Raw genomic sequence first — 13,711 nt, 5'->3', positions numbered from 1 at the left:
TTTGGCTTCACCCGCAAACCAGGCCCTTGGGAGCGCACTGAAAATTCTTACCTTCAAGTCACTAAGCCCTGTGTTTATTTTGGCTAAACGAGCACTGCAGCTCAGATGATATTTTATTTATATATATTTTACAAGAGAACATGACTGGACTGTGAAGCCTTACGGTAAACACAGCCTCAAGGAGAGCACATGAGCCCCAGTTTGTTTGTTCTGTAATGGAAACAAAGCACTTAGCCACCGTGCTTGTCAGTCATGGGCCCAGACACGCGTGCCCACACAGAATGGAGTCTGCGGCCTTGCCGTGTGTCTTTAACCAGCCTTTCCTGGGAGCTTGGAGTCTCAACAATCAATATGAGTCAGGTGAAATGACAGAGCAGGTGTCACTTCCCCAACATAAACATTACCTTGGGTCCTGAAGGTTAGAACTTGAATTCAACCGTAATCCAAGTCATTCAGTTTTGAGCTCAGCTTTCCTTCCAATACTTTAGGTCCACATTTACACCCATCTCACACCCAAAGCATACCAGCATGAACACTCTCAATACTTATAATGCGCAATGGGGCGTGGGGATAGGTTTAGGGAGGCGAGGTAGGGTGAGAAAGAAAGAAAAGATAATCGATGTTGGTCTGTCATTCCCTATTCAGCCTCTCTTCCTCATCTATGGTCTTAGAGCTGTGGGTGCTGAGTGGCAAATTAGGCAAGATGATTTGGAATCAGAGAGCGTATCTAGGTGGCAAATCAAGAATTCATCTCTTTCTAGCCAGGAGCTGGACAGATGAATGAGTGACGATAACCAGTCTAGACTTCAGATATTAAAATGATTTCCCTTATCTCTGAAATGCTGTCAACCATGGGGCTAAGGCCAGCCAGTACTCACAGGGCACAGCCACCCTCACCACTGTTTGCATAAAATAAGCTACAAAAAATCTTGCTGGGTGAGGGTGAGTGCTTTCACACTCAGGACAACTGCATCAAGGGCAATAAAGTGGCTACAAAACACAGCATTAGAGCTCAGGCGCACCCCTTCACAGTGTCAACTAACCAGATTGCAAAGAGAACAAAATGTGAATCCAAAGTATTCTAACAACACAGATGTACCATCACCCAAGGTAGGACCATGTTATTCTCCCTGGATGAGGCGAGCATACCAAACTTTTCTCTTTGCTCTCTGTTCTCTGTTTACTTTATTGGGGAGAAAAATAACCTTTTCTGTTCCTCAGACCTGTATTAAAAGTGCTCTAAAACCAGTCATCAACTGTGTTTCCTATTCTGTTTATGCAACTCCAGCTCCTAAATCCTGCAACTTCTTAGGGTTATCATTCTTTCTGTCTGTATTTCCCCTAATTTTCTTCCTCACCAAACTGCCTGCCCCTGTACCTCACTGTGGGTTAATTGAGACTGCTGCCTTGGTACCCTGCAACTGGAAAGAAACACTCTTCAGGCTAAAATAAATCATTGCCACCTCATTTCACTTTTAATTTACTACTGATTTTTTTTTCCTTCTGTCTCCCCGCAGCCTCTCCTTTCTCACCACTCATGCATTTCAGCCTCATTGCTCCCGGTTGGACAATGCAAGGCTGAAAGGTTTATCTGTAACCTATTTGTCTCTATTATAGGTTTCTAAACTTTAATTAAACAAGAGACAGTGAGGATCTCAATCCCTTTTTTCCCAGTCGCTACAGGTGTTGCGGGTGCCATCTAGTGGCGGGAATGTGTGATGTCCATTGATATTTGTCTATTTTCTCTTAGGAGCTATTTGTCTAGTTCAGGGGTTTATTCCCACCACCAAATTCACATCACATGGGGAGGGGGAGGAAAAGGCATGCAAAAATTAAGTATGTATATATTTTTTTTACCTTTAAAATTCTCACCTGCAAAAGCTGAGATGGGTTCTGGAAAAAAAAAAGAAAAAGAAAAACTTTGAGTTAGGTAAGAGGCAAAAAGAAACGGGCAAACACTGGGTATGAGAAAGACAACGTCCATTAAGTTTTCTCTTTCTTGTAATGCCCCATGGAAAGTGTCCCACGCCCTCCACAGGCTCTAGACCGTGTCTAACACATCATCATTGTGGGGGGCGGGTGGGTGGAGAGAGATTCTCAAAGTTGCTTTGGAACAAAAAGTCCTTTATAGAGTAATGGGTCCCTGAAGCATTGTAATCAGTCACTTACCACTGATTACTTTCTCAGAGCCTGGATTACTTTTAGATGCCCGGGGCCTGAGGGTTGCCTGGAGGGATGAGGGCGTCCCAGGTGCTGCTGACATCATCGGCACACGCACACTGGGGACAGAGTGCCCGGTGAGTTATTACAGTCACTCTGCCAACTGAGAACAGATCCCTTTCCTTCTTAGGATTCCCTCTTTTTTTTTTTTTTTAAAAGAGGCATGTATTTTTATTTATTTATTTGTTTTTTGTTTGTTTATACAAGCACTGGGTACAGTCAGAAGCGCGGGAGGGTGAGAGAATTCACCAGAGCCAGAGCAGGGAGCAGAGCAGGCAGAAGGACCGAAGTACACTGCTGGGGGGAGCAGCTGGCGGCAGGAGAGGTCTGCGCACCATGTGGGACCCTCCTCTGGTGGCTGGGGAGCAGCCGGGGATCGATCTGGCGCCGCAGAGGCCGCGGGCAGCTTCGCAACCCAGCGCTCAACCGCTGTGCCACCGGGGAGGCCCAGGATTCCCTCTTCATCTGGGACTGTGGATGGCTCTCATGGGAGATGGTCAGGGTCCCCTGGGGTGGCCTGGGTCCAGTGTGGGCATCTCAGGTGGGCTGGCTGCTCACCTGCTCTGTCCAAGGTGAGATAGTTACAGTGCCCTTCCTGCACTGGACACCTGGCATGTAATATTTAATCTTACAGTCTCTCTGGGATCTTGGGTATTAGAAGTATTAGCTTTAAAACAAAATCTAAAACCTGACTTCATATGCCATAGTTTGTGCCCTGCAATTCATTCATGTAAAAGAATGACTTGGGTAATTGTGCTATCACTCTGATATAACGTATGTACTATTTTTGCTCACTAGTGAAAGGCTTCCATTAAATCCACCAAACCTCTCCAGCATGTAATTCTGACTGGCAGTTGCTCTCATTTTCTAGCATATTCTTTGCTAAAAGCTGGAGTCAGACGATGGGGTCTTAGCACCCTGAATCTCCATATACTTTCTGCATGTCTATTTCTTTTTTTTTTTTTTTTAATAGAGGCATGCTTATTTATTTGTTTGTTTGTTTGTTTTTGTTTATACATGCACTGGGTACAGTCAGAAGCCCGGGAGGGTGAAAGAATTCACCAGAGCCAGAGCAGGGAGCAGAGCAGGCAGAAGGACCGAAGTACACTGCTGAGGGGAGCAGCGGGCGGCAGGAGAGGTCTGCGCGCCATGCGGGACCCTCCTCCGGTGGCCGGGGAGCAGCCGGGGATTGAACCAGCGCTGCAGAGGCTGTGGGCAGCTTTGCAACCCAGCGCTCAACCGCTGCGCCACCGGGGAGGCCCTCTGCATGTCTATTTCTGAATGGGAAAAGGCGTAGAAGACTTCGCCTGATCTCACATCTCTGCCATTCTGGTTGCAGCCTAAGATACAAATATACACACACTTCCCTTCCCGCACAGGACAGGACCTCCCTGTGCCTGCCCTACCCCTGGGGGACAACTGTGGTTGGAAAGGGTGTGCTGCTTCCTCTTGTATATCCTAGTCCTGGTGTCTCCTTTGGAAGATCCCCAAAAAGACAGTCACGTACCCATACAGTTCTCCAGCGGGACATCGGTGCTTATTCGAATGTCATCAATGGCAATTTCTCCTGAACGTCCTTTTCCTATAACTCCCTCGAACACAATCTGGAAACCAGAAGAACAAGAGCCCTGGTTAACTGAGCTTCCCAGCCCACGCAGTGCAAAGTTTTCCAATGTTCTGTTAATTGCAGCTTAAAACTCATGCGTGCCTGTGCATGTGTGTGCCTGTGTGTGTGTGGGGGGGGAGGGTGTGTGTGTAGGTGCGTGCCTGTTACTGCACCTGGTCCACATCTTTTGACCACATGGCTACAGCACTTGAGATCTTAATCTAAAGAATTAGTTCAAACCAAATGCATGTTTGAGGGAATAAAAAAAATATAACAAGGTGATGGATATTGTTGTCCAGTAACTAGAACGTATTGATTAAAGATGACAATCGGAGCATGTTTAGAGAAGGGCTGAAATTTCTCTAGCCATTCTTGAGGTTCCTTTCCCATAAATCTTTCATATGACCAATCCAGATATTTGAAAACTCAGGAGACATAGGCAGGTGGGGGTCAGGTGAGAAATACAGAGTATAGGTTCAGACTGCCTTGGGGTAACACTGTCATGATTCCATTATTACAGCTAGGAGCAAAAAGATCTGTTCTTTCTCTGTAGTTCACAGGACACTTCTCTGTGCCAGGCACAAGGACAGTTACAAAACCTTTTAAGACAAGACCATCTTCCCCAAGAAGCTCATCATCTAGTGGGTAACACAAAAATGCAAGCAGATACTAAGAATCCAATGCATTAGGGTTCATAAGTGGGAACACAAGAGGGGGCGGAGGCCCCGAGGACAGGGGACAACCGGGGGAGTGACTGCAGACTGCCCACGGCAGCCCCTCCATGCTGTGGTCTTCAATCATTCCTCATTCTTGCCCTCCCCAGGTTCTCTCTGCAAACTAGCACATGTCCTCTGGCAAGCTGAGCGAGCAGTTGGCTGCCTCACTAGCCATCTGTTGCTACTTCTCGTCTGGGGAGGAGCAGGTTAATGCTTTGGCTGGTTCTCAGTCACCTCTTCCACAGTGTGTCTACTCCTACCCAAGTTTCAGCCACAGCTGTGCATACCCATCTGTGCCTCAGTATCTCACTGTGGTGCAGATAATAGAAGGCAACTCCTGGAGTGGCTGGGAGAGAAACCTCATCTCCGCAAGACTCAGGCTTGTTGGCTACTGAGCGCCCTTTCCTGGGCTCACACTCACTGGGACAGGTCTGGGAGGTAATTCCCCTAGTGGGTGGAGGGTTTTGTTTGTTTATTTCCTTGGCTTCGGGGGTCCCTTTGTTAGCCTATCTGATAGCAATCTAAAGTAAAATGAAGAGAAGAAACATTTGTTGGAGACGATTTCAGCAATATAAAAGGTAATAGGAGGAACAAAGAACCAAGTCTGGGTGTAGAGATAGGCACATTCTGAATAACAAATAAGAGTGTCATTTAGTTGCCATGGCAACCTGAGAAACACAATGAAAACAGCAGCGCTTAACCACGTTTCCTAATGATGAATGGGCACGGCCCTTTGAAATGCTCAAATACAGATCACCACCACCGCTCCCTCCTTGGGGATCTCTGCACCGGTTCCCCTCACCACTGCACCTGATACTCCATGTCGTAGCTGGGCAAGATGATCCGCCCGTGCTTCCACTCGCTGCCCTGGTCCTCGCGGATCACCCACAGGAGCTTGCTCTCCTGGGGGGCTTCACGCACCACCTGCAGCGCCACCCCGCGGTCGCCAGTGGCCTGGTACTGGAATTCCATGCACACGGGGCTGCGGGGCAGGTGCACGGGTGGGCTGATGAGCCTGCCGTACTGGCCCTCCCTCCGGCCATCACTCTGCAGTCGCAAGAAATTCCGGTCATCTGAGGGAAACAAACCCAAAGGGTCCTGGTAAATGCGTGGTAAAGACACCAGTTTGCAGTTAAGGCTCCTCCAGGGGCCTCGGCTAGACCAGAGTTGGGGTGTCCTTGTTTGCCTGGCCCTGTCCCTTTCTTAGGGTTCCTTCAGAGCCTTGATTCCCATGCTGCATCATCTTGAAGCCCTTTCTGAGATTTTAGGTCAAGTTGGTGCCCCCTGCCTATTTCCCCTGCAACATTCTCTGCGCCACTTTTATATCCGGCACACGGCACAACTGGCCGTATGTCTTCACTGGTTGTCTGTGCCTATCTGCTCCTAGATTTGAAAGGGCCAGACCATATCTTATTTACCATTGGCTTACCCAAAGGGCCAATGCAGACTAATGGACTGAACTATAAGGGAACAGTTTATCGGGGATGAGATGGCTGCTAGGCCGCAGGATGGTTCTGGCCAGGTGGTTTATGCTTCCAGCCTTTGTCATCTTGGCTGGACACTTTCCAAATGAAAGCTGTTGAAAACCTTCTGTCTCTTCCTGGTCACTAGATGATGCCTGGGCTCTAGTGTCTGCAATTCAGAGGCTCAGTATTAACTTCAAGCAGAACAGGGGGTGGTGACTGAGGAGGGGTGATTTGGGGGGGTCTGACACACCACGCTTTTCTCTGCCCATACTAGGGAGTCCTGAACTTGGCCTTTTTCAAAGAGCCACACAAACACAGCTCTAGTGGTAACAGGTGCTGTCATCATCATTGACCAAGGCTATGTGTTTAGCAGAGAACATAGACATGTCGGGAAATTTAGGAGAGTGGGCCTTTTGGCTGACTCGTTTTCAAATACATCAGACGTGGTGTGGAAGACTGAGTTCCCACTGCTGTTGGCAGACCCCATGCCTTGCACATATTTGTGTGGGTATCAACAGCTGCAAATCTAACTCATGCAGAACCATTTGGGCCACTTGTGTGAGAGCTAGGTGGCATTTAAGGAGAAAATCTCTGTCTCTTTTTGGCTCCAAAACATCTTATGCCCAACACTTCTGCAAGATGGCAGGGGCACTTTTACACCATGGATCCAGCACAGCAGACACCTCGGATCATGTTAATCTGAGACATTGTGCACAAATTTCTTACTCAACAGGGACGATCAAAAGGGCTTTTCAGGGAATGACCGGGAAGAAGCCAGGGTCTGAGATCAATAGGGCTTTCTCTGACCACTGGTGAACTGTTGCCTGTCCTACTGACCTCAGCTTTCTAGTGAGACCAGGACCCGGGACAGTCCTCCAACCAGCAGCCCACAAATAGCTCCTTCCTTGCTGGCTCCTGTAAGCCCCTTCAAGTGGAGTCTCTGGGACTATTGCTTCAGAAACTACTTTCCCCTGAAGTCAAATTAGATTCGGATGCAGAGTTGGGATTCTAGTTTGCGTCTCTGTAACCATCCAGAGCCATGTCTGTTCAATGCCCCACAACATGAGACCTCTTTACGGCCAAAGTCAGCACAGACAACTAGGCAGCTGTCCAGAGGGGGCAATTTTCATGGTGTGGGTCTGCTGAGGGAGGAGACCCTGCTGCCACAACCAGACACTCAAAGAGCTTCTAAATCTGTGCTTCGCCTATCAGATCTTATTACGTCTGCTATTAATGAAAATAATTATGTCATATTTCCATAATGCTCTACAGGTTGCAAAGCACATTTGTATGCATTATTTCATTTCATCCTTGCTACATGCCTATGAATTAGGTCTTAATAATCTTACTTGGCACAGGATGAAGAACCTGAGGCCCAGAAAGGTTCATGGGACTTGTCCGTGGCAGAGGGGCTAGCACTTCGGCTGTGACCCTGTACCTTGGCCAAATTCATGTAACCATTGAAAGCAAACTGGCTTCCCCACTGGGCCCTGCTGGCTTTTCTCCTCTTTCCTGTAACCCTCGTCCCTTCCCACTTCACCTAGCCTGCCTCTTTTGCTTGTTCTAACCATTCTAGCACATCCGACATTATTTTCCCCCTTCTTACCACAAACTGAGAATTTACTTTTTTTAAAAAAAAAATATTGTAGTTTTTAAATTGAGGTAACATTGGTTTACAGCATGTATATGTGATTCAGAGGCAGAGCAGAGACTGGAGGCCATTTTGCATGCATGTCAGCAGGTAAGCACCAGTGCCTTGCACAATAACTGACCTAGTCCAGTTATAAAGTCTTGGTCTTAAACATATAAGAGGTAATAACGCACCTTCCTCCTGCCCCTGTTAGTCCATCTCTACAACACTATTCAAGGAAGTTGTGTTACTGTGAATGAACAGTGAATCATGTATAAAGAATGATAGGAGGCTATCGAGTGACAAAAGGACACAGAACAGCCAGCTTCTGGTAATCCTGAAGATTCATGTAATCTCTTCACAATCCCCTCCCACCCTCCTGAGCCAACAGCCCCTTTCCAAAGGTGAGGTGAACCAGTAACAGGGCGACTGGTGGAATTCCCAATATACTGAGCCACTATGAGTGCCCCACAAATGCTCATGCTCCGGTAATTTCCAAGCTCTTACTGTTTCCACCTCATATATAAAGGAAACCAGATTTCAGAGACTTATTATTCAGCCTTCTTCCTTCACAGTTTCACAAATAAGACCCACTTGCTGTCTGAAAATTGCTTGGCAGAAATACTGTCACTTGTGTGAATTTACATTCTTAAGCAGCAGGAGAACCATAGCATAATGGTTAGAATTTAGTAAGAAGATGTGTGTGGAGGTGTAAAGAACCGGGCTGCCTGGATTTTATCTGGGTCTGTTCTAGCTACACAGCCTGTTACTAACACTTCAGGCACAATCAGACCAAAGGTTTCACAGGCTTCCTCGCCCAGGGCCCCAAGATAGCCCATCTCCTCTCCTCTCCTCCCTCTCTGGCACAACGAGATGATAATCACTCTGCATGATTTAAAGGGCCATTGGAAGACCAGGGAGTTAATGCTGGTGGCGTGCTAAGCACGAGCCGCTGAAGGATCATAATTCAGTGCTGACATCTGAGCTAATCCACTAGTTTGCAGAATCTCAAGACAAGCAGGCCTCTGAATTTCACTTAGTTAAATCATTTGTGCCCCACTTGTCTGTTAAATGCTATGAGCTCAAGGGAAGAAAGATGATATGTAAATTTAAGGAATTAGCAGTAGGCATCAGTCAGAGGGACGCTGTGCTGTGAAACGTCCCTGCCTGTCAATGACAGAGGTCTGATTAGAACCAGGGCATCAGGAAGGAAAGGCTCACACCAGGAAAAGCCTGGGGTGGTGGGAGGGGCAGAGAAAGCAGAGACAAGAAAGTGGGTGTTAACTAAGCACCTACTGTGTGCCAGATATTGTACCAGAGGCTTTATCTGCCCTTAACCAACATAATTTGATACTTTGAAATAACTTATTGTTTTCTCCATTTTTTTTTTTTTTTTACAAAAAAAGCTGAGGCTCAGAGTTGAGTAACATATTGGATACCACTGCGGGGGTGATGGAGCAGGACATGAGCCCTGATCAGCGGTGAAGACCACCAGCACCTGTACTCTCATTGGGCTTGAATCCTGGCCTGCTGCTCACTAGTCTTTTAAGGCCCCAGTCTTCCCATCTCAAAAATGGATATAACAGCATTACTGCAGAGGACTGTGGGGAAGGGTCAGTGGAAGGAGTTGTGTGAAGGGCTTTGCACAGTAAGAGCTCAATAAAAGCTACTCCTAGTAGTGTCACTACCTACACTGCCTCCCGTGCCTGCCTGATGCTTTTTTTTTCCTCTAGAAAGAATAAGGGTCAAAAGAGCACCAATCATCTGGAAAGGCCAGTCTGGGGCTGGCCAGAGGAATGTGGTTTGACCTGAGGACAGTAAAGTGTATTCTGGGGAGATGGTTCCCAGATTCGCCTAAGCCCAGAACCAGCAGCTCTGAGTTGTGCACTGTGTACTGTCCATCACCTGCCTTTCACATCAATCCATACTGCATGAAATTTGAGAAAACACGACCCAGGAATGACAGTGGAACCTCACGAGATGGTGGAGAGTGGCCAGCCTTATAGCCCAAAGGACTTACAGTGAAAACATCCTTTAGGCCAGCAGTCCACCCTTTGCTTGAAATTCTCCAGGGAAGGGACTTCCACAGGTCACATGGGCCATGAGTTTCCTGCGTCACAACCCTAGGTGTCAGGAACTTCTCAGATTCAGTTTTAAGTCTTCTTGCTGTCATTTAGACACACATCCTCTTTCTGTCCTGATGGCACACAGCCAGTTTCTGTCCTCTAACTTAGGAACATTTTCACCCATGAAAAGTCAAGAGCCTTAGCTCACTTCCTCAGGAAACACAACTATGGCTCCTTTAACTGTCCCCTTCCAGGCTGTGAGGTGGCAGGTTGCCCTTGACCCTTCTCTAAGCTAAGAGCTTCCGTTCTCTCAAGGCACCACACCCATCTATGTGCTGTACAGCACATGTGCTATAAGTGAAGGTGGCTCTTCTGGAACACTCCAGTTTATGGCTCACCACGGCCAGACACAGAGAGAGTTTTAAGGGGCTACTGATTACGGGCTAGAGCAAGGGGCTCACATGATATGAGACAGTGTATGACCTTCCTTAGACTTTGAGGGAAAGTCCTCTGGATTGCTAAGAGGTTGCCTGAAGATGACAGTTACCCAAGTAGGCCCCTGCCAGCCCGGAGGCTGACTTCCTGCTCTTGGAGCTGATGGCAGTGATGCTGGGAATGGACAGCTTCCAATAAAAAGACAATGGAAAAGAAATATGTTCAGTTGCTTAAAGAGAATAAGGAAATCATGTCCCAGAGATATAATCCCTCTTTTCCCAGACCTGACATACTCAGGAGGCGTTTTGCGAGGTCCTTTACTCAAAACATCTGTTGTTGTCCATGCTACAGGGAAAACAATCTCGCGGGAACCTACAACAGGAATTCAAAAGGGCAGAGAGGAAATGCAGAGGACGGGGTCATTCAGGCGTTTGAACCTGCTGCCGCCTCTGGGAAGGGTCTCCAGGTATTTCTTCTGGCGATTTACGGCTGCTCTGGCTTCAGTAGCCTAAGCGACGTGTGACCACGTGACGGTGGTCGGCCCAACAGCAATGGCAAAAACCGTGTCTGCACCTTACCAGACTCTGAAATAAATCACCAGTTTGATCCTCCTGGCTATTTGCAAAGCCAAACACACCATCTGTCCGCCACACACATCTCCTGGCTAGCATCTTGCCCTCCCACTACAACAACCATCTGAAAGAGTATTTAGTGCTGCAGGAGAGATAGTCTCTTTGTAGGTCATGCTTAAACCATGAGTCAGCCCTCAGCTGGCCCCCCCAAGGTCAGTCTGTCTCTACTAAGGCCCTCAAATTAACAACCAGTTAAGGGATATACTGCTTTGGGATAAACTCAACAGGATGTTCTTCAGGTTTACAACTGACCAATTTTGTGGACACTTGAGGTTTGGGGCCTGGTATTCGCGGGAATCTTCTTAGACTTTATATTTGGTATGCCAGTTTTCAAGAACACTCGGCAGTTGAGGTGGTCTGTTTTCCTCTGGCTCCTACATTGTTAACCCACATACAACAGGAGATCTCAACCAATCATGACTATTGGAAAAAAGGAGTAACAGCTTCTCCTCTCTACTGCTGTCTTTTCAGAGATGTTTTTCAGCCTTCCTCAAAGAAGGGCCTCTGTGCTTTCCTTTTCCAGCTGAAGTTTTTCCTTGAATATTGGCTTTCTTTTAGCCAAGCTGTTTCTGGTCTTTAATTATCCTTCATGGTCTAAGCCCAAGAAGTTCTCATGTTGGTTATTTGCAGTGCCTGCAAAGCCCCAGCCAAGCCACAGCAACCTCTTTCTGAAGCAATTCAAGCTAATGCCAATCCCTAGCCTGACGTGTGTTGCCATCAGTTGCACCTACAGAAGAGGGCAATAGACTGAGATAGCTGCTTTTTAATTCACAGAGTCACTAAGAGCTCACACTCAAAAATGAAGGCCATCAAATCAAATTCATTCATTACTTATTATCTTTGAATTCACTGCCATCATCTACCCACCCATACTGAGTCTTCTCGTGTCACGTCTCACAGTAAATTCATGCAGGCTCTCCATTCTAATGGTGTTTATTCAATGTTCTAATCAAAACAGCCCCACGAAAGTCAACAAGTCTACTGTTTACATATGATGGAACAGTTATCATTTGTAAAACTTGAATATTTCAGAATATGAGGATTCTTGACTTACTCCTACTAAAGCTTTAACATATTTGAACTCAAGAGTAAAGGTTCTGGTCTCTCAATCCAATAAACAGAATTCTAGGCAGCCAATGCACCAACATTCAGAATGGCATACTATTTCACACAGGCTTTAATCAGTCCATGAGTTGCAGTTACAGAAATGAAGTAATACACTGATCACACTTCACCAGGTCAGCAAATGTGTACAAGACCACACGTTAGAGTTGTGAAGTTGGCCTGGCTTGCTACCCTTTATATCTAATATTTTTTTCTTGTCTCATTCCTGATAATAATAATGATGATGCCACTCTTGTTGTATTACTTAGTATTAGGATGTGATTTTTACTGAACAAAATAACTCCTATACCATCTAATGCTATGTTACTTGCTTGCTTTACTACAGTTGCCCACGGAGTTAGTGACACAATGCCGAAACCACCAGCCGCCAAACACTCCCACCATGGGATCAAGAGAAGGCACGTCCCCCTAATAACTTGGTTCTTGGTTTACACAAAACCAGGGAGCGATAGCATGAGCAAGGGCCCTGAAGTTACCCTCACATCTGTCACTGCCTAGAGGCTCCAGACCAAGCCCACCTCACGTGATGATGGACGAGCATTCTCTCTGTGCCGTTCAACAGAGTGGGCTGTTAAGCTCTTGAAAAGTGGGGCAAATTTTCACTGTACTTCATTTTAATTAATTAAAATTAAAATAGCCACATGTGGCCAGTAGCTACCATATTAAACAATGCAGTTCTAGACACATGGGCTCCCTATATCAACTCAAAGAATTTTTGCCTTTTCCTTAAAGACCTAAATCTGATCTTCCTCAAAACTGTGCTCAACACACTTGAGGATGTCTGTAGAAAATGTGGCTGCTCCCGCTAGGGGACATACTTTCTGTGTCATTGTAGCTACTGAGAAAAGGCAAAGTGGCTTCTGGAACATGGGACCGATTCCTTTGAGCCACAGGGGTCACTGAATTTGGAACAGCGTCCCCAGGGGCTGGAAAGAACACACTCCAAGCTTCTAAGCCACAGGCAAAAAGCTAAAAAAAGAAATTCTGAGTGGCTTGAAAGACTAGCTTGAAAAACAAAAACAGTGGTATGAAACCAGTGGGTGTCTTGTCAGCCTTAAGCGACCATTACCACCGGCCAAAAGAACAGAACTAATTGCTTACTTAAAAGGAAAAGAAAAAAAAAAAAAAGAGAGAAAGAGAAAACAACTAAATCAGAAGACATCTAAGGAATGTAAGTAGTTTTCACAGACACTTCCAATCAAACAGCCCGGGTACGGTATTTCAACATAGCTAGCTCCTTTTTTTCTTTCCTTTTCTCCTATCCCTCCTACCCCTGTGCTTCCACATGAGATGGACTTCCCTCCTCTCCTAAATTTCATTAGTTTTGTTTATGTCTCAAATAAAGGGGATGAAAGAGAGGGCAGGCTTCTGCGAAGGAGCACACTGGGGTCCTCTTTGCAGAGCGGCAAGGCGGGGTGACACCGGGGTCTCAGGTTGGACTTGGAAAGTCCAGGGGCTGAACCCATTAGCATTTGCCCTGCCCCTAGCCAAGCACAGCTGTTTCCTCTCTCCCAACTGCTCCCCTCAGGCCCCCCCCCTTTTTTTTTTCAAAGAAAGGACCACCCTGAACAGAAAGGGCTTTCTATCTTCTCCAGTTAAAGCCTGGTGGCTAGTCTGCTAAGGAGAAGCAAAGAGGGAAATGCAGCAAATGATGTTTAAAGCCACCAGAGGCCAGAGGGAAGGTTCAGAGAGCAACATTATGATTTTGTTTTCCAGAGGCAGGTTACAAATGCCACTTTTCCAAACTTCAGGGATTCCTCTGGAAGAGGAAAATAATTATTTTCCTTCTCAATATCTTAAGGGAGAAACAACATT

The 13,711-nt window shown here is 46.6% G+C and overlaps 1 protein-coding gene across 6 annotated transcripts in view; it reads right to left on the bottom strand.

Moving 5' to 3' along the window:
• The window catches only part of NRP2 (neuropilin 2), a gene marked incomplete at both ends in the record, with an annotated part of 115,355 nt that overhangs the window by 29,399 nt on the left and 72,245 nt on the right, over positions 1-13,711 (bottom strand). For 3 of the 6 annotated variants that reach the window (XM_084239123.1, XM_084239125.1, XM_084239127.1), the window contains 3 exons: positions 1,858-1,893; positions 3,728-3,824; positions 5,353-5,615. In XM_084239123.1, the coding sequence (XP_084095249.1) occupies positions 1,858-1,893; positions 3,728-3,824; positions 5,353-5,615 (396 nt within the window). The remainder of the gene's footprint in view (positions 1-1,857; positions 1,894-3,727; positions 3,825-5,352; positions 5,616-13,711) is intronic. The other 3 variants (XM_084239124.1, XM_084239126.1, XM_084239128.1) reach the window with 1 other exon arrangement.

The sequence above is a fragment of the Talpa europaea genome (assembly GCF_964194135.1).
Source record: "Talpa europaea genome assembly, chromosome: 1".
Classification (NCBI taxonomy): Eukaryota; Metazoa; Chordata; class Mammalia; order Eulipotyphla; family Talpidae; genus Talpa; species Talpa europaea.
This window is presented reverse-complemented; position numbering and strand designations above follow the sequence as displayed.